We start from the raw sequence: 24,384 nt of genomic DNA, 5'->3' as shown, positions 1-24,384 counted from the left end.
TTTACAGCTGGCCATGCATATGGCTGACTATGCAGAGAAACAGCAAACCTCTACAGCTGTATGTAGAGAGAAGGTTAGATATATTATTAAAGATGTAATTTTAGAAATACATTGCACCCATTATTTTCCTCTTACAGAGGAACATCATTACAGTTACTTCTGGCAGTTTGTGTTCTTGTTTACTGAGTATTTGATACTAATTTTTGGTATAAACGAACCACTTTGCCACACTCTATTATGCTGGTAATTCCTGCAGAGCTTGCGCCTTTGAGGACACTTGGATCTTGAAAAAGTGAGAAAGGCAGGGCATTGTGTGAGGTCAAGGACAGGATAATCACAGCCACAGCAGATACAGAAAGAAGAAAGAACCGAAAACTTTCACAAGCTTCTGCTTGTGGCGTGCCAATCCCTTGGTCTGCTCAGAGATGAGGTTAAACAGCAGCATTTAATTCATTTTACTTCTGATCTGCCTTTACATGGATGTTTGCACCATAAAATGTACTGCTTTATTCTCAAGGCTGCAAACAAGGTAGACTCAGAAACATGTAGTGGGTCCTGACAACAGCTTGAGAGTTTTATTTTTTTCTAAATTGGTATTTGAGCTCCACTCAGTGGTATCCAAAAACAATGTTAAAAAGTTGAGAATTGAGGAAGTGCAGAACTAACAAACAGAGGAAAACTGGTCTTGTGCTTTTTATCATTGTGTGAATTCCATAACAGTTTAATTTAGCAGAAGTGAAGTCTGACCTTCCATAAATCACTGAATTAATTTACTGCTAAAACCTGGACATGTCACAGGTTTATAAGTGAGTAAATGCATCTCCTTATGCAAAGAGCCCTAAGTGGTGTTTGGTTGCCAAATTACAGTGGCGGTTGCAATCACCTGTCCTGCGTTGTCTCTTTCCTCTGTGCACTGTGAAATACATTTGCCCTGACTCACCATCATCCTTCACCTTCTGTACTGTTTCAGTTGCCTGCATCAGTGACCAAGGTGGCAGAGGAATCATAACAGACCAGAACTTTGAATTCAGTCGTTTGAGTTGTTAGCTATGACAGTGAAAGCACAGGGTAATTTTGAGGCAGGGGCAGGGGGAACACGGACACAAAATCTGGAATTGTGCCCACTCATTAAGAGGGTGAGAATGGATTCAAGTTTTGCAAAGATCTCAAAACCTACTACACATGTAGAAGCTCCCTTGAGAGCTGTCATTTTATCTTTGGTAAAAACTACCCAGAAAAGTGAAGTATTTCTTTACAGTGAAAGCAAAACTCAACAAATTTGTTCATGTACCCTTGAAGTCTTACTCTCCATGACAGTGTGTGATCTTGTGCAATGTTGTTAACTTTTTTTCTCAAGCTATAAATTACAACTGTAATGCACACCAAAATAATGGACATGCAAACAAAGAACAATAACAATATTGTAAAGCTACAATATTATAGGACCTGGTTTCTCACTTTGCATTTTGGTAAGGGTTTCAGTCTTCTCTCTCCCGCCCTCTACTCCCCTGCCAATATTTTACCAAAATATTGAAAGACTGTGAAGTGCTAACCCTCTGTGCTGAAGTGTCACCTATCATTTTATTCCACCTGGAGGCATTTTTTGACTGTGGTTTGGTTTTTTGGTTTTTTTTTTAAACACATAACTTTGTAATCTAATGTGAAAGAGTCATGTTGCTGACTCACCCTGGTAGCCAGCTATTCATTCTCACTAGCTGTCAGAAGTGTAAACTCTAAGGTATCTAAAACAAATTAGTAGTAACGAGGGCAAGATAAGAAATGAAGGGAGAAAGCCTATATAATTGTAATAAAAATCTTTGCATTCTGAACTAAAAGAAGAAATAACATTCAGCTGTGAGTGTCAAACCATAATACATAGTGTTCATCTACAAGGTGTCGGCATAATGGAAACTACCAGTTTAGATAATTTAAAAAACAGAAAGAGAGAATGAGGGAAGGAAGAACCAAGTAAAGCAGTTTTTGCAACTACCACAGAAAAGTTTTAGTCGGTTTTCTGTCTGCAGATCAGTTTCCTACCTTTGGAACCAAATGTTGCTACAATACTCCTCTGTCAAGTCTTATGACACATGCTTAAGCATCAAACAATGTGACTAACTTGCTGTATCGTTGCCTGGGGTTGCATTCCAGGGATGTATTCACAAAAGTCCTTTTTATTACATTATGAGGTTTTGATCCTATGATCTTTCATACTAAAATTTTATAAATTGGTCTTCATTGTTAAATCTCTACCTTTCATGTTCTGAGAGAATAAGGAGATACTAAACCCCAGAAATTACAAATTTTGAGTGGACTTGAGCAGCTGTCAAAAATTGGTATTACTTGAAGCAGACTAGTTCTAAATTGATTTGGCTTCATAACAACTAGAAGAATCAGTAAAACTAAGGTCCACAGTTACAATAAATAAGTGCTGGGACACAGAGTGATAAAGAAAAAGAAGTTTTTGTGAGTAAATCAATTTCACTGATCATAATTGGAGTCTAATACCAACTATTGGTCTGGTTGCTATAATTTCCTAAAAGAGAGAGAGGCAAAACTGAAGATAATGAAGATAGCCATACCTGCTTATCTCACCCTTCTTTAGAGAATGCTTGACTACTTTAGTCCCATATGGATGTGCAGCAGATGACTTGCTCCTAGGATTCATCTTGGAGCTTCTAATGCTTCTAATACATTTTGGCCTTACCTCCTTTGCAGGTCAGTTCCTTTTCTAGCAAGTATTTGTTAAGATTTCTTTGGAGATCATCTTTCAAGCCAATTATAAATGTCCTCCATCATGAGGAAAGGCTCGATGAGAATTCACCATCTTCAGTGATTTCAGGCTGAAACTGCAAAATAATACACCTTAGAGCTGGATGCTTTTTCTCTCCCCTCTTTATTCATTCAACTCACTATGCGCAGTGGGGCTTTTTATACTCATGATCTCCTTCACATACTTTTTGTGATTGTATTTCAGGTGATTTTTGTTATCTACTGCTAGCCCTTCTGAACAGCTTCTCAGATGTCTCCACAAAATTGATTTCCTGTCAGTCCAATACAGGAGAGAAGTAGGTCATCCAGCAGTAAAGCAAGTTCTCCTCTTTTTCAAATACTGCTTCATAGACTATGTGAAGCCTGTCTGAGATGAAACTTGAATTACAGCAACAGCAGCGTTTAACGTATGTGTTATTTGGTTAAAAACCGGAAATGCCAAGCAGTTTGCAAAGGATAAATAAAAGCATCCTTAGACATACTGGGAACTTTTGAAAAGGTCCAAGTTAATCTCCAAAGCAAGCAAAGCTCAATGCTGTTGAATGGTACTGTTTACCCACCTGACCCATTTATGTGCATCCCTGTCAGATGGCATAATTTTGTCATCGTTGCAAAAGATACAGGGGACAAATCTTGAAAAAGATGAATAAATCCTAGGGAATGCTCCCTAGTGAGGGGAGTGTTTCTGACAAGTGATAGAATCAGGCTCAGTGTTTCCTACCTATTCCTTGTTTCACTTACAGCTCCCTAGGTTCATAACTCATGATCAATATTTTACAGCTTGGTAATGGCACACAGGGCACAAAATAAACAGTTTAGATCTTCTCCTGATAAATGCAGTGATAAATCTCTTCCTGTCCATCAGAGGGAAAAGAAGGGCAACCATTTGTCATACTGGAAGCTTGATGCAAATGTGCCAACATCACAGGAGCGTTACTGGAGTTGTCCACAAACTTCTGCTTATTATGACTAAAATAGAGAATCAGATCACCTCTGATTCCACTGAACTGTGGGGGACTTTCAAAGTGATAATAAAATAAATAAATAATACCCAGTTACCTTAGGTTTGGGGACAACACTGTAATAGCTTTTTTTTTCTATATTTTTCATAGATAATTACTGCTTGGGTGAAATATCAATATCCTTTCGTGGAAGGAAAAATATGACTGAAAGCCTCTTTCCCACTTTATTTTAAAGGCTCAGAAATACCTTCCTGCAGTAAGCTATATATAGCAATACTAGATATAAAATAACTCATACAGATACGTGTGTAGTTATTACAGTTCCAGAAATAAATTTTGACAAAGCTCTGTAAGCCTGGTGTTTTCACTGGTATCACAGATATTGCATATACATGTGTAAAGACATAATGCAACAGTTCATTCTTGAGGTGTTAATTTTGTCAAATTCTATTTTTCTTATAAATTGGTATATATTTTTGTTAGACTGAACAGATAGGTTTGCTCGCTCTATTATTCTCTACTGTATTCCAGCAGAACTGGTACAAAAATGTAGAATTCTGAAAATGAGGGAAGTCTGAATTGTAGTCCAGGGCTTTTATGTCAGTACAACCTGTTGGGCTTTCAAAAACACAAATGGTTGAAGAGAAAAAGTTTATTTCTGTGAATCTGAAAAATATTATATACAGAGGCTACTGAAACAGGCTTCAAAAGAAGGGTATATATTACATTAGCTCCATGATTCCACCTATTTTTAATTTACTTCTGTAATCTGAATTATTTAGTCGGAAATCTTTCATTTGTCATTAATTTTTTTAATGCTTTCCTCTTCATTATATGTGTGCTCTTACATAATATATATGGCATCTGTACTCTACCTGATGGAATAACATTTTGAAATCAAATATAATCAAAAAAAAAAATCCCCACCACAGGAAGTTCACATATTGTCTGTATATTCATCTTTCCATTCATTATGTGAACTTTTTTAAGACACATGTTTACAAGCTGTGTTGGAAATCATTAATGATAGCTGCTGTAAGGATATAGATATACTCAAATCTTTGTCATTATTGCCATATTTAAAAAAAAAAGTGTAGGATTATTTTTTTTACATATTAGAGGATGAAGATAATGTATTGTATCTGTATAGAACTTGACACCTATTTCCACTGTATTTTCAGTAGCTCTTTAACCATATGACTGTCTTTTCATATTTTAGCATTAAGTAAATATTGTATGGAGCTCAGAAGTATAGATGAATGGGAAATGTACGCTAACAAAATCTGTTTTAAACTAATACCATATGGTTGAACTATCACTTCAATGCCACTCCAATTGCTACCTATTGATAATTCTTCGTAATTTTCACATGAATGTCAAGTTTAATTTAAATTATGCTTGTAATTGGTAAAAGTCGATTGATTAAGCACACCTCCCACTGAGGCTATATTACTTTTTCATCAATTGATGTATAAGCATTAATCAACTTGAGTTGTCTGCGTGAGCTTAAGATCCTCTTTGTTGGTGTTGTGGCAGTAGCAAATTTGGAGAAATTACTAAAGGAATCTGCCCCTTATCCCAGGCTCAGTTAAGTACTAGGGAAACATTCAGTGCTGCTTTTCTGATTTTTCCTTTGTCTCGGCAGGCAGGAGGTGTAGTTGCGCTCTTTAAGATCTGTCGCCAGGATTGTTTCAGGTGCCTTTATCCCCAGGCATTGAGAACATTGGCATCCATTTGCTGCGTAGAAGAAGGGATGCACCAGCTTGAAAAGGTAGGCACTTCAGCATTCTTTACTGGCTGTGTCATAAAACAAAGTCTTGTATTTAATCTGTTCTAGGAATTGATAACTTGATGGTGTTTGATACTGTGCTCCATAGTATGCTCACTTTTTCTGTAAAGAACACATCTTCAGCCTTTACAAAATCAGTCCCAGAGATAAATAACGTTATTCTACTCAGTTGCTTGCACTAATAAGCTATCTAAGTGGGAATAATTTTCATAAAACAGGTAAACGCGTCAGTGACTACGTCAAAAAAACTAGGGAAATTATAATTTCTGGACTCTGAAGTGTTTGTTTAGAAACTCTAATATTTCAAATAACACTTAAAAGATAGAAAGCTTTCTACCTCTTTAAATCTTTTCCTGATGCTCAGGTAGGGCACCTGCTTGTGGTACTGCTGTAACTTTTGAGAGCTGTAATCTGTGACAGATATAGCAGTTAGCCAATAGAAAAATGTGTCTGCTAATCAGCAGCAGGGCTCATAAAAGCCAATTTTACCTGGGATGGCAAACATCAAAACATTATCCAGATAAAATTATATCAACTGCTTAGGCTCCTTTCCTTTCTCACTTTCACAACATACTGCTGTGTTTTGGAAAATGAACACTTCTGGTCACTAAATCATGATCTCATCCTTTGTATTTCATAAAACAGTCATCTTTCACAGCTGAATAATGGCCTCTTCAAGTTAATGATAAATGATTTCACTGCCACTTTACATTGACATATCTTGTAATTTACTGCCCAGAATTCAAGCAAACCGTGACAGAACATCTGCAGCAAAAAGCAAATCTCTGAGCTTACAGTAAATGAAGATGACTTAAATTTTTTTTGACATAATGCTGGTTCAGGCTGACACCAGAATCAGTCTAAAAGGATCTTTCATTATGTCCACTATAATAGTGGAATTAATAGAGTTAGAAATGGGAAAGATTGATTCAACTCACCTGGTCCAATTCCTAGCAGTGTCAACATGCATTCAACATGGCCCAGATCAAAGCTGATGAAACAGGAGTCCTAGGAAAAAAATATTGACTCTCAAGCTCATATGTCTTTGATCTACTCTAATGTTGGTCACAAGTAAAATTGTTCAGGGTAAACTCTGTTACAGCTGGGGCTGGGGCAGTGTTTTAAAGCATTTTTAACTGGAATCCCTACCACTGCTTTCAGTAGTTCATTTTTCACCTCAGCCTTAAATTCTTACACCACATCTTGGCAAAACTGAAGTCTGCAACATGAGGGGCTGGACATTAATACTACTCACCTGACTGAACAGACAGGTTTATGACAGGACTATTTCGTTATCACTTTGTAACTTCTTTGACTAAAATTGTGTTGCTGAGGATCCGTATGCTATGTGGGTACAGTAGGTGTCTGGGTTTCTGGTGGGGGAGAATGGAATATTTCATATATCAAAAGAAACAAAGACATTTTCTCTGCAATGGGGTTAATGTCCCTCCAAGTGCTAATGGAGGTTGAACAACACAGGCTAGTACCATGCTGTGTCATCTGTAAATAAACTGTTGGCTCGTGACAGTTCAGCTTTGCCAGTTTATAGAGTGAAAGAGAGATAGTAAACAAAGAAATTTTCTACTTTGTAGTCTTTTCACCTTTCTTGTATGCCTGTTTAGAAACAATGAGATATTCTGACCTTAGGGAATCAAGGGGAAAGTGCATGGATCAGATGACCATTATTTTGGTGGGAACAGCACTCCAGTTTGTTATATTGTCTTCTTTAAATAACACTGATTTATTTTTTTTTCTTTCAAAATTCAAAGTACTCTTGCAAAGAACAAAGAAGAGGGTTAACAATATTAGCATTCCTATCATTACAGAAATTACCACAGGATTTCTTACCTGGCAGGAAGGGTGGCTTCCGCTAGCCAACTAAGTACCTGGGTGGTGGTGAAGCTTTTAATATGCTCTAACGTGAATATCATTATGCCACCTAGTGCATTAAAACATCAGTGCAATTTGAACTTGATATTTAATGTCAGAAACCTCATTCAAAAAATTAAAGCTTGGACTCCAAACAATTCAGATTGGGTAACTCAGGATTAAGAAAAAAAAAAAAAAGCCAAAACAAAGAAAAAACAAACAAAAAAAAGACCCAAACACCCCCCACCACCCCCACCAACCTATTTTTCAATTAAGCTTCACAAATATTAAAGTGTTTAAAAGACCACTTAAAAGAAAGCAGCAAGAGTCATCATTTCTAATGGAACATTTGTCTGGGAGGTGAACTAAAAAGGGGGTGGTATAATTTCCACAGTAATTGCAGTGCTTAATTACTAAAGACATTAGCAATATTGTTTATTTATCCAGTGCTCTTTGATATTCCCAATTCAGTAGCAACACAAGAAGGTAACAAGGACATCTGTGTTAATGCAGATGGTTATTTAGAAAGCAAGCGAGGGAGTCAGTAGTTCACAGGAGGCAATCTGAGCAGAGAATATTTTAACATTTTTCTTGGGTTTTAAGATACCTGAATATTAGGCTTTTTTTAAAATAATTATTGCAAATTTAATGTGAATTATGTTGTTCTGGGTTTAAACCATTTGTCTTGAGTGAGTTTTTGGATTGCAATGTGGAAATCCTGTCCTCATTTACTAATGAAGGAAAGTAACAGTTCTGTGCTCATTTCTAAAGATGTAGAAAATTGCCTATTTTAAGGAAATATATTTTCCTCAGTTTTTTAAAAAATAACTCTTGTTCTTCCCAGTCATGCATCTTTACCTGCACTACTCTCTTACCAGCACACTTAAAATAGCCATTATTACTTTTTCATCATTTTGGTAAATAAACTGGTCTTTGCTATAATTACAATGTATAATTACAATACAGTTGTTGCAATGACAAAGTCTCGCTCTTTTAGGTTAATCTAATTGACTGTATGTACAAACATGCAAAATCAGTTGGTTAAATGGCCATTTTTGGAAGAGTTATTTTACTTGCAAGTATTTTGTTGACTTTTGAAAAGGTACTGTTATTTTGTACATGAACTACAGAGCTCCAGGAGCTCAACAGTAACAAGTTAGTCAAGCAACTAAAGTAAAAGGATAGTGAAGAAACAGTCATAGTCTCATTTTGTGACTGGGAGCTGTGTGTAAATAAACGTTGTTCTATGTAACCTGTGCTCCACAAGTAGTAATTTTGGTGCTTCAAGCTGCTTATGGCTGTCCAGTTGTTTGGTACACTTTTAACTTCATCATCCACTGCAACACCAGCAGGTTTGAGATCATTCTTTGATTTCAGCTGCTCAACCAGTCCAACTTCAGAGAAGAGTAGAGAGACCCTGGAGAAGCAATCAAAATTTTCCTCTTTTGCATTATTCCTGTAGCTGCCTTTCCCTATACCTGAAAAAGCTTTGTCATCTGTATATTGTGGCACTTGAGCATGCAGATATTTTAGGAGATAGCTCACTGCATCAGGAAGTACAGTTATTCTTGGTCTAGGCATTCCAGAGTTTATACAGAGACAATATATAATACAGATAGATAATAGATAATGCAGAAAATAGCTAAAACCAGAAGAACTGAAAGTTTGGGAGAGGTGAGCATGACTGGAAACTGAAGAACAACGTTGGTGATGTACATGCAGGCCTATTTGTTTATCCAGCCCTGTTTAGGACAGAAATATAGTGATGTAGTGGGAGATTAGTTCTTAACATAGACATTTGTCGAGGGTTCTAGAGGGAGAAGGATATCTGAACCTTCATGAATGTTCTTTGAAAACTTAATTAATCTCAAGGGTTCTCATGTAGGAAGGACTGTTGAAGGCACAGAGCTGCGATAGACTAACATGTGCATTTAATGAAATTTAAGGTAAAAAAAAGAAATAATTGTGATCTTGGTTGATAATATGGGTCCTGCAATTTACATTAGGAATGACTGTACTTCAAATACCATTTTCATTGTCGACACACATAAAATCTAACAGATATTGTCTTCAACTGGAAAAGGGGGTTGTATTTGAATACAATCATACATCTTTTCCTTCCTGAGGCTGCATTAGGTGCTTGTTTTGAAGAGCTCTGTAAACAAAGTGTCTCCTATTCATATGCTGCCGTGCAGTGTCATTGAAGTCTGAAGACTGTGGCAGTTTCTCTGCTTCAAGTGTGTCCCTGCAGTGCTTGTTGTTGACTGGTGCTGGAAGGTGTGGCTTCCCAATTTTTTGCCCTGCAAAGCTCAATTTTGTGGTTTTTCCTGAGGCAAACTTCCTGCTGCAATAAAAGAATTGCAGAGTTAGTTCAGAAGTAAATAGCAAGCAGGTAGTGAAACGTACTGAAAGTTATACTGTGCATGTGAAACATTATTTCATTAAAAAGCTGCAGCTCAGCTGGGATCTAGATCAAGGCTCAACTGCCACAAAAACATAATAATTTATACAAATAGTCATTCAAGCAGCTGCCTAAATATTAATACTGTTCAGTGATGTTTACTTACACTGTTTAAACTACTCCAGAAAGCAAGACACCTGGAAGATATTCCAGACACACTGGTGACAACAGTTGTTACTTTCATTAAGAAAACCTTCTTTTTAACAAATGACATAGCTTTTATCACTGTGTTTTAGGCAAAATTGCCTAGGTATAGATTATAAATTGCTTTGGATTCTTCATTTAAAGCACGTTATATCCAATTACCCCCAGAAAAAGAATCTGAAGGGGGAAGAAAGTACAAAGTGTATGGTTTTAGTGGTTGGCAAACTGTATGAATTTCACAAACACTTCTTAAACATGAATGACCTAAAATATGTTCACTGTGAGCATAGTCTGATTTTTAAGAGCAACCATGACCTTTTACACAATAATAATAATTTCTGCATGACAGGGTCATAGTCTGTCAATGATATATATGAAAAACAAGCTTTTGGTGGGAATTAAATAAAATGTTTTTTACAGAACCTGTAAATACAATTTATTCACAGCTTTGGGGTGATTACTTCAGCTCTAACCACTTTGAACTTCTGGTTTCAAGCGTTAACCTCAGTCAAAACCAGCGAGTAACTTCTGTTGCCTTAAATCCCAGCTGCTAAAACTACCAAGATTTATGTAGCTGTAGGATGAGGCAGAAGTAAGAATTATGGAGAGGGCTTTGACTGAGAGTTTGGATGACCTGGTTTTGAGGGTACAGTCACGATTTCTAAAATCTGAACACAGAAGTTAGCTAGTGGCCCATGGATTTCATTGTCACAGCATGTAAATGCTCCAAAATTCTGGATGTTTTTATTTTCATAGTACCTGGCATATGATGGAAATAACTTTGTACCATACAAGTGACTGCAAATTTGCCTGATCTGAATGAACTATATTGCTGTCTTCATATTTGAATATTCCAAATGCAAAATACCAGGGGAAGCAAAACAATAGTAAACAGTCTTCTAGAAAAGGGGTGTGAGGTTGCCAGTGATTAAGAAGGATAGACTCATAGGTTGCTACATTTTAGAAGCATGTCTGTATGTCTGCTTCTTGTAAGTGCAAGAGTACTGTGCAGCTTTCTGAGAAGCAGTGAAATGTTGATTTTTATTATGGCAAGTAGCAGCTTATTCACATGACTTCCAGCAATGAGAAAATCTCAGGAAGTGCAGTGGTCTGCCTCAGCCTGTTAGCCTCTCTGACTTTTCAGAGAAGAGCTTTTTGTTAAAATTTATTTTTTTTCTGGTTAATATATGAAAAAATTCTTATGGCGTATTTCAGTGGTTTTGCACCCAGTTAGTTTCAGAACAGGGGATTAGGTGGTCCTGTAAAATGATAAAAATTGTATGCCTATTTTATTATGAAATGAGTTAAATTTAAGAGCTTAAAAGATTAAGCATTTTTTTTAAAGAAAATATTTTCAAAAATCCCATAGTTTCCAAAATTTAGTTTTAATTAGTGGAAAGTCAAATTTCATGTTACTCTGTCTCCTGAGCGAGATAGGGCGAGGCTGGGTATTAGCAGCAAGATTCAGGACTTTTAGAAGTTATTGGAAGGTGATAAATCGTTAAGGGGCCCATCTCTTGTCTCTTTCTGACAAAAACAGGTAACATGGAAAGTTACAATCCTTTACTGATTTTTCATGGTGCTGTTGACAAACACATTCTCGACACTGATATTCCCCGTCACAAAACATTCTTGTTTGTTTCCCAAAGTAGTGCTTGTTTACAGGAAAAACACATGAAGCTTCATGTTTGGAAAGAGACTAGAAACTTTATTACTGCATGCTTAAAACCACAGAACACAGGCTTCTGCACTAAAAGCATGTGCGATGATTTAGGTGGAAAGGGTTCAAGTGATGTGATCCTTTTACAACCCTTTGGCTGGAGAGTTAAGTCTTCTTCTGGTTTGCATAATGTACTTTTTTCCCTTCAAGAACATTGTTTTGGCTCATCTTCCGTGTCCATTTGTTGCCAGACTTTGAAATCATGCTTGTGAAGTTACGAATAGTAAACAGGAATGAATAAATAGATTTGTCTTCTGAATTTTGAGAGAGGAGGATAACCTTCTAAAGACTAATCCAGGCAACTTTTGACATGTAGTGCAGAGCACGTTGGAACTTGGTGTCATTGACAGCTGGAGCTGGAAACTGTTGTCCCACTGCTGTCAGCTGGGAAATTGTGTAGGTCACAGGAGAATGAAGAGCTACAATGAGAGGGAAATATAAGTCAGCCTTAAGGAATAGTGTGGGGAACAACATTTTTGAAAGCTGCTTTTCACATAGCCTTTTTGATAAGCAGGCAAATCTATTTCAGTAGCTGAGTTTGTGGTACAATTAGATAATGTAAAGTTCTAGGCTTGCAGCTCTTTAATTTACTGGACACTTCTTCTCAGTAAGGCTGTTTAATTAATTGGCAGTGAAAAATGTGCTGGGTTTGGCAAATTACATTTCTGTCAAAGCCTCTGCAAGATTCATTAAATCATATCTGAGAGTGCAGGAACTGCCCTTCCTCAACTGCTGGCATCGTATATATTAGGTGTCTTTTCAAGTTTTACCTCCTGATTACACAGCTATGTATATGTAATTAGTAAATGCAGCTTCTTTCAGCACAATCCCAGGCAAGTGTAGCAAGACTTCTTAGGTTGTTGCAGAATCTGACCATCTTCAGATGTGACAGTCTGCAGTTCTAGGGCAAAATGTTTTGGCAGTCATGGAAGGGACATGTTTCATACTGAAAACCAGTGTGAAAACATGTTTTAAAAAAAAATCCAAACAAAGCCATCCCCACAAAAACCCCTAAGAACAACCTAAAACAAAACCCTCAAATCAAATGGTGACTAATCTCTGGATTATCATTTGGTCCATTGAAAACCTTCTGCTAGTTACACAGCAGACTAAAATTTGCTTTATTGTAGTACCCAGTATCGCACAAAGAGAAAAGCAAGGGTTTTTTTCATGGACTTACTCAAGAGACATGGAATTGAATAAATACAGACATGTTAGTGCAGGTATATGGGACATTGCCAAATCTCTGCAGGAAAAAGTATACACAAAATGCTTTGGCTGAGGTCACTGCCATTATTCCAATTCTGTTAAAATGACTAGTTAAATCATAGTGGTTGTGGTATCGTAGCCCTGATGGTCTAAGGAGGCATGTATCAGTTGCTGTAGTAAAAAATATTACCTCTCCTTACAAACCTTGCTTCACTCTAATCATATTACAGACTTTAGAAGAAGGAGAAAGTGAAGAAAGGAGCCAGCAAATGTAGCACTAAAGATAAACATTTTGATAATACTGGTGAAGTAGGACAATGTAAGACTTATCTAAGGAGTTGGTGAATAGTTGCCTTTGGAGGACACAGATTCTGTTGTTTACCACTAGATCCTTATTTAGGTATCAGGCCTGGCCCAGACTCTGCAAGCATATATAGATGTGCTTAGCCTTAAGCATGTAACATCATTCCAAAACAAGAGAACCACTACCTGTTAAAAATGTCAAGAGAGATGCACATCTGTGGGTCTGTTCACAACTGAGGTTTTACTCTGCAATGCATTTCCCAGAGTAAATACTCATTTGGTGATGACTGAACGCGTAGTGCTGTGGAAGAAAGCAAAACTTTCAGAATCAGGTCAAATAGGTACAAGATCTTTTCTGATAAACCTTGTCTGTCTTTTCAATAGAGGCATAGCAGGCAGACTATGAGCTGACATATGAATCTATAAGTTAACAACAAAAGCATGAGTTGTCCTTTAACCTAAGTCTTTTGTCTTTAGTGTGAGTCCTTCCATGGTCATCCACAGATTTAGGCTTTGCTTCCTTTTGTCCTGTGCTTAAAGTGGCATATTGCTTCATCAACACGTCCACATGCAAAAATTTTGTAACAGTCAAAGAAGCCCTGTTTTATTTGGGATTTTTCACGTTTCAGAAAGACCTGCTCAGGAGAAGGCATTGCAGTGGCATTTGGGTATTATTAATTATGTGTTGAGAGTAAATCTTGCCACTGCTTTGTTGTATTTTTTCTTTCATGGCTCCAGAACAGTGCTCATACATAGTGAGAGCTGATGAGATTAAGTGTAGTTTGGCATTTGGTTCTGATATGATGTAGTCACTGTAGGAGGAACAACCTCACTTCTCATCTGTCCCTCAGCTGTGCCTTTATATACACCTTTATTTTTTTATCTGAGCTGCAGAAGAGAGTCAGTCTTCAGATTTTTTTTATTCTTGTTTTAAACAGATAAGTTTCCTTGAAATAGATTTTGAAAGCTGAAAAGGAAAGACCTCAGAGTATGCCAGGTTACTGAGGTGTACACTTCAATGTGCAAGATCAAATTGGAGCACTGCCTGTAGATTGTCATTCCCTCCAACTTCATTTTGAAAATTTGAGCTGGTGCCAGGTTACCACTCTGCACTAGTTTGGCTTCCATATAATTTACACATGGTTTTTGCGGTCAGTTATGTTGGTATTTTATGCCATCTATTGATTTTATATTTCACTAAGTATTTTATTTAAAGCACTCCAAATAGCTATAGATTTATGTTTCAAAAGTCAGGATGTTAAGAGAATTTTATAAACGAAAAATAATTTGGAAATCACCAGATGATGATTTTTCTGTAATGATTTAAAATACTGCTTAAAGCAATGACAATGATCAGGGCAGCAAATGATCCACGGATGACGTCTGAAGGAACAGAAGCCAATACATCAAATGACAGGTGGGTTTTCCCTACCTAATAATAATAATAATAATCTATCTAACAAATTTAATTTTAAGATGAAAGAAGAAGCTTACTCAGCTCCTAAACTGAAGGCAGAGATTAATGAGAATCAATTGAAGCATTTAAAAAGAGTGCAGGGAGAGAGCTATTTTGGACCTCAGATATTCCTCTTCTCCCTGGTAGAGGCAGAAAAGAAATTGGAAAGACACAGCCTTACAGAAAGACCTAACAGATGAGCAGCTTTCATAATATTTCTTCTCACTCAGCAGGAAACTGTTGCTTCGCATAGCTGCATTTGTATCCATATGTAAACACACATACTGAATATGCTTACATTGTATGCATTAAATAGCTTAGCTGTAGCCACAATAAAATGTAAGGAGAGAAGAGGGTGGAAATACTTATTAAATAGACAGACACATTAGATAATTCCCCCCTCACAAAAATCTCTGCTGAAATTAGATATGCTAGTCTAACTGACCTATCCTGCTGTGGACTTCATGACTCAGTATTGTTGATGGGTTTTATGACTCACTAGAAAAGTCCAAAGCGTTTATTGCTCAGAGCCTCCAGAGCTTGTCTAAAACCCTACTGATTTCAGAGACCTCTGCAGGAATGAAAGCATACCTACATACATTTGGTTGCATAACAGAGATTTAAATGCCTTTGGAGCCTGAGAATTCAGTACTGGCATTATTTTCCCTTCTAAGGTGTCTGCCATGTTTATTTTCCTACTAATTAACTATGACTCTTGGAGTTTTCTAGTGCTCTGTATGGTTTCTTGTATATCTATTCTTGCTTGCATAATATTGGCTTTCAAAATTTTTACACACATTTAATTCTGAAGGACTGAACTCTTACAGATGCACATTACTAGAAAGCAAAAGGAGAAAAATCCTTTCTTAACTGCAGCTATGGAATTCCTCATATAAATATAGGAGGAATAAATATATAATATAAAACTGCATTTACAGAAGTACTGAACCCCTCAAAAGTAAAAAATTATTTCTCCTGGTGCCAGGTGATTTATATTTCTTTTCTTTGGGGCATGCCAGTTGGAAACAGAATGCTCTGTATGTTCCATTTGTTGGAATTTTTAACTCATCCATAAATGAGCTGATCTTAATCATACCTAAGGGTTAACATGATGGAGGCTGCTAGACAAAGTGACTGGCTTGCTTTGATCAGTAGTGGATATTGGTCATCTATTGGGGTGAGAGTCAGGATGTGAGAGTGCTGCAGAAGATTGGTTTTCCTCACCAGAGCACCCATATTCTGAGTTAGCTTCTCAACTTGACCACTTTCCTGGGCTTGTTTTTTAGTAGCAGTTCAAACTAGCAAAATACATAAACCTCAGCTTACACTCAATTTAGATCTTGGCTCTTTTCCAAAACCAGTTTTGTGATTCTTGCACACCTGTGTTACTACCCTTCCTTGGGTTCAACATGGGGTTAACAAGCCTCTTGCATTACAGCACTTTTATCAGTGTTCACACATGCCAAGGCAGAGGCTGTAAGAGTCCTGCTGTGACACAGGTCTGAGCTGCAAATCTTCTAGCTGCAGGTACTAAGAAACCTTTGCAAATTGGGTCCCAGCAGTGCTGCCAAAATGTACAATCTCTAAATATTGTTATTGCGAAGGACATTCACAAATTTGTATTTTGCAAAATCTCATTTTATAGATAGACAGTTGCCTGTGGTTTTTGTTTGTTTTATCCCAATGTTTGCCAAAATTATGGTCAAAATACATGGTTCAAAACTTTTCTCTTTCCTCCTTTCTAGTATCTGTCACTGCAACAAAGTGAGAAAACACTTTACAAAACAGGGTAAAAGTACATACAGGAAACTTTTATGATAATAGATTTGACCATTGCAAACTGGCCACTATTAAACTTTCTACCAGTGGATTTGCTTGGTTTAAATGAGCAGCTAGCAGTTTAACTTTCCCACCTGAGCACCATTATATAAACAAAACTGTCTCAGGGTTTTCCTGTCCGTATTGGTATATTCTGACTCTGTCACATGGGCTAAATGCTAACTGTTGCTGGAGCTGAATTTTTTTCCTAGAGCTAGTTATAAAAATGAAACAGGAATTCAAACACAATGTAAGCTAATTAACTAATTAGCTGAAACTCAGTATCCTTTCCTTGTGATGTGCATTTTAAATCAGAGCTGAAAGTATTGAATTACTCGGGTAAAGTACCCTGCGTGTGCTACTAACAAAACCAAAGGAAGTCAGTTGTGTAAGTTTTTTCTTACCTTACATTTGTAACGAACTAAAAGCTGCCATATGTCTTAGCTGAAGCTCACTCATGATATGTATGAGTCTCCATGTATTTCTTAAAAAAGTGAAGGTTAAACAATAATTAATGGCAGGTGATGCAGAGGTATGTTTATGTGTCAGTATAATGGGTTTTTTTGCTTAGTTTTGCTTAGGTTTTTTTGCTTTGTTTGCAGGAAGCCACTTAGATCTGGCATTCTGCCTGATTTATACTAAAACTTTAATGTTTCATAAAGTATCTTTGAAAACATTTAAAGAGCTATTGGAAAAAAAATCTCATCTGTTTAAGATGATAATCCTGTTTCTGAAAAACTAAACACCTAACAGCATTGCATATATATTTACTATAACTTTCTTCTCTTACCTATCATTTAGGTCCCAGACAATAGCTCTTTCACTGATGTTCCCTTCCCTTGTCTAGAGCTTTTCCTTTTCAGAGGGCTTTCAGTTTGTTCATTTGCAGTTCCTGGGAATGGACGAGCAAGCTTTTGTATGGATCAGGGCTTACTGATTGCAAAATCAGTCTCAATTTTCAGAGATACTTTGCCACATGTCATAGTATGGCAGGCTTTCCCCTCCAGCTTGAGTTTTGGTAGATAGGTCCACAGATTAATTAGGGCTGACATAAACCTGAGCTGGAAACTTGAACTGGGTGGTTTTTTTGTTTGGTTTTTTTTTTAATTTGGAAGAAGTCTGGAGGCCTGAAGGTTGTCTCTTAGACCTTGTTGTGCATAGCTAGTTTTGTTTAACTCCACTAGCTTTTAGACTTCAAGTAAAAGTTTGATCTGACAAGGATTGTCAGCTGAGATGAGGTCTTGCAGAAGGAATCCCTATAGGACTAGCAGGTGGAAGTAAGAAGTTAGAAGTCTTTCTAGGTTTTACAAGAGCTCATCTTTGTTACTTTATTCTCACAAAGAAGGTGTGGGAAAGGTTCCCTAGTAACTTGGTTTCACGAAGGGCAAGTCTTGCCTGACCAACCTAGTGAGCTTCTGTGATGGAGTAACATTAGTGGACAAGGGAAGAGCTAATGATGCCATCTATCTGGACTACTGTAAGGCCTTCGACATTATCTCCTCATGTATGCATACCCCCTTTATACTTTGTATATAACTGCCAGTTGACCTTATTTTCATGTCACCAAGTGCAGGATTTTTTATTTGAAATGAACTGTTAGTTTCAATCCCAAGAAAAGAATTTTTAAGATACTAACAAAATTAACAAAGCTCCAAGATTTGTCATCTTTCCTGCATGTTTTACAGTCAAACACTGTAAGAGGTTTGTTTCTTATAAGACTTTGTCTCTTAGGGAAACACCCTGTGGGATTTGCTAATCTTGGGCAGGGCCAGTTATCCAGTTTTATCCTTTAAAACGTGGGCAACTGTTAGCAGTGTTTTGTTTTTCTAAATGCCCTGTTTAGTTACAGTAATGACATCATAGAACATGATGGCACATTTAATAGAAAAGGTCAGCTTCTTCACACATAGACATTTTAGATTCCTCTTTGAATCTGAAGATTCAAGAGGTGGCTTCATGGGTTGTACGTAAGCACAAAGTTTGGCCTTCCTTCCAAACCCAGTTTTCTGAAGCATTCATGACAGTAATGCCCAATTTTTGAGATCCAGATAAGCCCACGTTTAAACAAAGACAGGCAAGATGGCATTAGGATTCTCGTAGGGATGCACAAGCGTGTCATGGAGACAAACAGAAGTTAGAAAGAAACGTTCAGTCACACCAGCAGGCTTTGGATTAGGCCTGAAACAGACATAAATGGGTGAAAATGTCATCATGAAGAGATCTGCACGTCAATCGAGCTGTTTGGGAGAGAAACAAACGGTGTGGGCAGAGTTCTTACCAATGTAATGCAACGTAAGCAGTGACCATCATAGTCTGCCACTGAACACTGAAATCCATGACTCACTCTAAGCGATGCCAAGCAGCGTGCCAATTCTCTGGCAAGAAATCACCCTGCTGTCGCTCCCCAGCACATACTGCTGCCTTGCCCGCATGCTGGACTTCCTCCACGTCGTTGCACTTTCGTTTGCTTTTCTGTAACTGAACTCCTTGGATTGTGTATTCCTTTTTCTGGGCTTAGGGCTCAATATAGTGCACGTACAATTTTAAAAAGTGTTATCTTCTTATATGCAATGCAAACACATGGAAAGGTCAGATAACTTAAAAGAGCCACAGGTCCTGGTTTTTGCCTTCAGGAGGAGCTCTTTCTTCGGTATTAGGAGAGCTAATGGAATTAGAAAATTAATATGTTTTTAAAATAAAATTAATAATTAGGAAAGCTTAATGGTTTTGGTTCTGTAGTTTCTTTCCTAAGCTTCCATGCATGTCTTTGCAGCCATGTCCTGTGACTGGTGACAAGCACACAGGGTGGGAAACAGCACACGGTCAAAAACACGCACTGTACACAGCAGGATGACAGTAAGCACATAAATAGTTGCATTACTTAGTGATAAACCTGTCCGTAATAAACCTGTTGTGTGTGTTTTTCTATATGGTGGCTGCTTGCATGAATGCTAAAAGAGGCTCTCATCCTCCAGATCCAGGCAGATATAAATGAGGAAGAAAAAGAGAAAAGACGATTATTTGCTGCAAAACAAGCGTATCTCTGATGGGCACTGTGAAAATAAACCTAGTTATACTGGTATCATTTATACCACACTCCTAGCATCAAGCTCTGCTATACTAGTAAAGCAGTTGCTTTTAGCAGATCCCTGGCATCCACAAAACCCAAAGAAGAAAGCACACTGTTGTCACAGAGCTTAAATTCATCATACAGGTGGCAATAAGTCAGAGAGACCTGAAAACTGTCCTGTCTATGATAATTCCAGTTGCTTCCAGGGCGAACAGGACACAGTCCTTGTAGATTACCATGACCGGAGCCAGGCCTCTGCAGAAGAGCTGGCAGAAAGAACGGAGAACATAGAAGATAATGAGCATCTGTGCAATGAAACGCCGCTAACAGATCTCACCATGCGAAGGGGTGGTCATGATTTAATGCAGAAAGAGGATGAGGTAACTGGCATCTGGGTGATAGTCATCCCTGCAGAGTTTGCCATCTCTGATGAACAACAGCCTGCTTGCTGGGAAGAAAGCCCTAGCAGCGTTGTTGTATAGTAAAGTGAAATGCTGCCTCTGGTGCAATCTCCTTTTACAAGTACTTCCATCTCCTGCCCTGGATGAACGTCTTGAACTTAGTGGTTTACCAAATGAATTGCTGTTCTCCTTAGCCACAAACAGCCACGTGTGAGTTTCTCAGTGATGCAGGTATGGCCAGACTTCGGGGCACTGGGCTTGTCTGTTGCCTCCAGACCTGAACCATAGATATGTTTTGCGGCATGATGCCAGAGGTCTAGCTGGCTGTGAAAGAACCTGGGGGCCTGATTAAGATTTGGTCCACTTGCTGTTTGCTTCTGTTGATTTCCCTGGTTTGTCATATAGTCTTTTCCTTTCTCTTTTCCTGTTATATCTTCTTTGCTCTAAAGGAGCCTGTACTTCCAGACAACTGCTTACACATTGTCCTTTTTTGTCCATCTGTAATAATACAACCAATGTTGACAGAGTCACATCAGCCTCTTTTTGCAGGAAAATCTGTGTCAGAATATAACAGAATTTCAAGAAATTATTTTGGATTTCTGCTAGAAAAAGGCTATGATCCTTTCAAAGATCAATAGCTATAGAAATTTCTGTACTTATTAATGCCACTGTCTACCAGACAAGAGTATTGAGAGGAGTGAGAAGAAAGGCCACAAGTTATAAAGGTAGGCTTCATAAACACTGAGACATTGCTTCCCCTGTCTTCAGCAACTTGAAACAATTGTGATTATGTCAGATCTGTCAAATAATACGACAAATGATTCCAGTATGGAAGGATAGCAGAAATTGCCTTCTAACAGTGTTTTGCCTGTAAGAATTTTTCATGTTTAGTGTAAGCTTTCAAGATCTTTCATTAGAAAAGACTGAAATTAAGTCTTGGTATTATTTCTTTATTTATTGGAGGGCTGGGAAAAGGAAAAATGCAAAATGCACTAGCAGGGATGTTGTGAAATAGACTAAAGGTGGTGAGTACATTGTCGGGCCAGAATTTTCAAAAGTGATTCATAACATTAAACTTCAGTATTTTTGGATTCCATGAATGAAATTTGGTATCTAGCAAATTGCGGCTATCCACTGATGATCAATTATATCGATTCCATAGAACTGATACTTAATTGCCATTAAATTAAAAGTTGGCTGTTAATACATTTTCAGCATTACTGCCATCCTGATGTGCACATAGTTTAAGAACACTCACTGAGCGTTGTTAAGGTCACCTATGGTTTTGTGGTAAGGTTTTACCCTTGTGATGGTTAAGCTTTCATCAAAGCACTTTAGGTGGAGACATAGAATCAGAGAACACTTTGGGTTGGAAGAGACCCTTAAAGGTACTCTAGTCCACTCCCCCTGCCAGTAAGCAGGAACATCTTCAACTAGAGCAAGTTGCTCAGAGCCATGTGACAATTATCCTTTCAGAGGTTAAAAACGATAGGTCAAAATAGGGTGCTAAATTGGTTATCAGTCAGCATGGAGGAACAGATCCACTGACGGGGCTAAAAGACTTATTAAAGTACAAAATCAGGAAAGAATCAGAGCACTTCTGTGTTTGAGCCTTTTAGCTGTAGTGATCTAGAAGTAATTACATCCTCCTTGTATTTCTGTCTCTAAAAAGATCATCATACAGTATTTTAAGGACATAAAAAATGGGCGATAACTCTCTGAATATGGTTTTGAAAACTTCACGAGAGTGAAGTGCAAGTTGAAAGTCGGTTTTGCCAGTTGGTTGACTCATGCAGCATAATCCATCCACACATTGCATTATGCAATAGTGGCACCCAGTGGAGGCTGGAATTACAGCAAAGTTTCCGTTGCTGCTGGGTGAGGCTTGCCCAAAATCTACCCCGGGTTTAGGACTGCAGATGCTGATTCGGGAAAGTAGGCCTGTGAGGGTGAAAGCTATGCACAACTTAAGCATTCTCCTAAATACAGAACTCTTACTTGGCAACCAGATTTAATTTAAAAACTTTAGGTTATCTGAGCATTTATCTGCCTATTCACAAAAAAACTGGATAGTGGGAGGGCTTTTTCCTACAGGATAGACCCTCTGCTTTAGCTGTATTAGTTCAAAAACCGTAAGCAACATCTAATGTAAGAGCAGCATGGGGAGTGGAGGAAAAATGCCCTCTACTCCTGCTGCCCTGGAAGTACTGCTTGAATAATAACAGTATCAGCCTGAAAAACTTGGAGAGAAAGTAAGGAACAGTGTGTGTACATGGGGGCAAAGAGGAACAGAAGGAAAGCATGGCTCCTGATGCAGTCGCAGTCTGGGCCTGGACACAATAGTTTGAATAGGCTGTAAGGTGTACGAGAGGGGAGTGAGAACAGGAGGAATGCTAGATGTATGTCATGTAGGTGGGAAGGAAGTCTTTATGAAGCGTATTTTAATGTTAAACTTGGGTAATGCTAACAGTAGCACCACCAAAAATAAATGGACATTAATAATAAGCTGTAAGCAGATCAAACCCCTCAAAAAATGGGGTCCTTGTCATGTTACAGTGTGCGTGGAATAGCAGATTTCTCTAAAGAATACATGATTTACTATGAGGCTGGTCTATACACTTCTGTAGGGAATGAGGCTGTGTGTCTCATCTTCTGTTTATTGTTTTTTTCAGGAGTCATATATTGCAAATAGTAGTGGTGAAAGGGATTTAGAAGTAACTGACTCATAGTGTCAAAGAGAACTGAATGAATACTGTTCCTGATAATGTTCCTGCCTACCTAGTGCTGTTGAGCTCAGATTTCAGTTTGAGGTCGCATGCCTATTCAAGTGTCTGATAATATCAGAAAAGTGTCATTAATGAGGATGATGATCTGAGTTCCTAGAAAATTTTCATCTTTAACTAATTTAGTACCCTCTGCCCCCTTTTTTTCCATTATTTTAACATTTCATTGAAAGCACTGAATCCTTTGAATTTTGGCCATGCCAGAATTATTTTAGACCTGCAAGGAGAGGCTGGATGCAGAAAAGATGATCAGGTAACTGGGAGAATGACAAGTTGGACCAGTTTGTTTACTTATTCATTTTGGAATTGTTTTCATAGGTGCAAAAGTCCTTAGGCAGAAGAGGCTGCTTATTAAGTGCATGCTTTGTCACTGTTGCAGTACTATATTTTGGAAGTGATCCCATTAAGTCACCACCAGGATTTTCTGTTGATTAGGTTACTATTCAGTATAAGATACACTCTCATAATTTCTGGATAAATGACTGCTTGTTTTAATGATAATAGGTAGCATCATTACAATGGCATTTATCCAACCATTATGTGGTGGTAGGTAAGTAGATTTTTATCTTCGTTTTATAGCACAGGGTGTGAGAGCAAAATTAAATCACTCAAGAGTAAGAAGCTGCCTTAAATGTATGATGTGAACTTCATGGCTGATCCAAATATGATGTATTACTGTCTATGTTGAGGAAGGAACTATAATGAAAGAGAAGCTGAATCAGATCTGTTAGAATAGGTTTGCTATTTATTTTTTAGCTAGATACTAGATTTGTTCTGAGCAGAATTATTAAAAGGCATAAGACACCTTTTCTGTTACTCACTAAAGATTGCTCCCATCTCATGCTGTATCCTGGAAGAACTGGGTTACAAGTCACAGGATCTCACCCAGGAAATACTCATGGATGAAGCCATATGTCTCCTGACTTCCTGTTAGAGAAATTTATTGCGTGTGTTTAAAGGCTGTTTAAAAATTGCTTTTACCCTTATTCAGAGGAGTATTGAAGACTTGTGCCTCAGGGAACTGGCAGTTTTGAATTTCCCAGCACATGGCACTTCTGTGCTGTTATGTCAGATTATGTTGAGAAGCAAACCCTGCACCCTTACTATACTGGCTTTGCCATGTAAGTTTTATTGCAAACGATGTTGATGTTACTTTGAGTAAAAATTGTGTGCTGTTCCCGTTTGGTTCATCTTCCCCTCAAGGTTCCTAGAACATAAAAACCCACACTTGCATCTAATTTTTGCCACTTCTTTGCTAGAATGATTTCTGTCTTGTATGAACTAGTCAAAATGAAGAACTTGCTACAAAATGTATGAAGAAGGTAAGGCACCTAGGACCTAGGGCACTGGAGAAGGCATTAGGACATAGAAGTCGAATTAATCAGATGAAGACTTTCATCCTGAAAAAAGACAGGTAATTGGGATGTACTCATGTAATTACAATTGATTTTTCTCACAGAAAAAAAAAGACACAAAGTATGGCAATTGCTGAAATTGTTAATGGAAAAGGAAGTAATTTTGAGTAGAGATGACACTGGCTTTTTTCTTTCCTTTTCCCCCTTAGGTTTTTAAAGAAAGCTATGAGTGCTGACTTCTAATACTAAAAGGAAGCCAGTCAGGGTAAGCCTAT

General features: G+C 37.7%; 1 protein-coding gene across 7 annotated transcripts in view; it reads left to right on the top strand.

The window, feature by feature from the left end:
* The window catches only part of INSC (INSC spindle orientation adaptor protein), a 140,938-nt gene that overhangs the window by 81,111 nt on the left and 35,443 nt on the right, over positions 1-24,384 (top strand). For all 7 annotated transcript variants that reach the window (XM_055814526.1, XM_055814528.1, XM_005236279.4 and 4 more), the window contains one exon: positions 5,377-5,502. In XM_055814526.1, coding sequence (XP_055670501.1) covers positions 5,377-5,502 — 126 coding nt within the window. The remainder of the gene's footprint in view (positions 1-5,376; positions 5,503-24,384) is intronic.

This window comes from Falco peregrinus, chromosome 9, assembly GCF_023634155.1.
Source record: "Falco peregrinus isolate bFalPer1 chromosome 9, bFalPer1.pri, whole genome shotgun sequence".
Taxonomy (NCBI): Eukaryota; Metazoa; Chordata; class Aves; order Falconiformes; family Falconidae; genus Falco; species Falco peregrinus.
The sequence above is the reverse complement of the archived record's forward strand: the minus strand, read 5'-3'. Positions and strand labels throughout refer to the sequence as shown.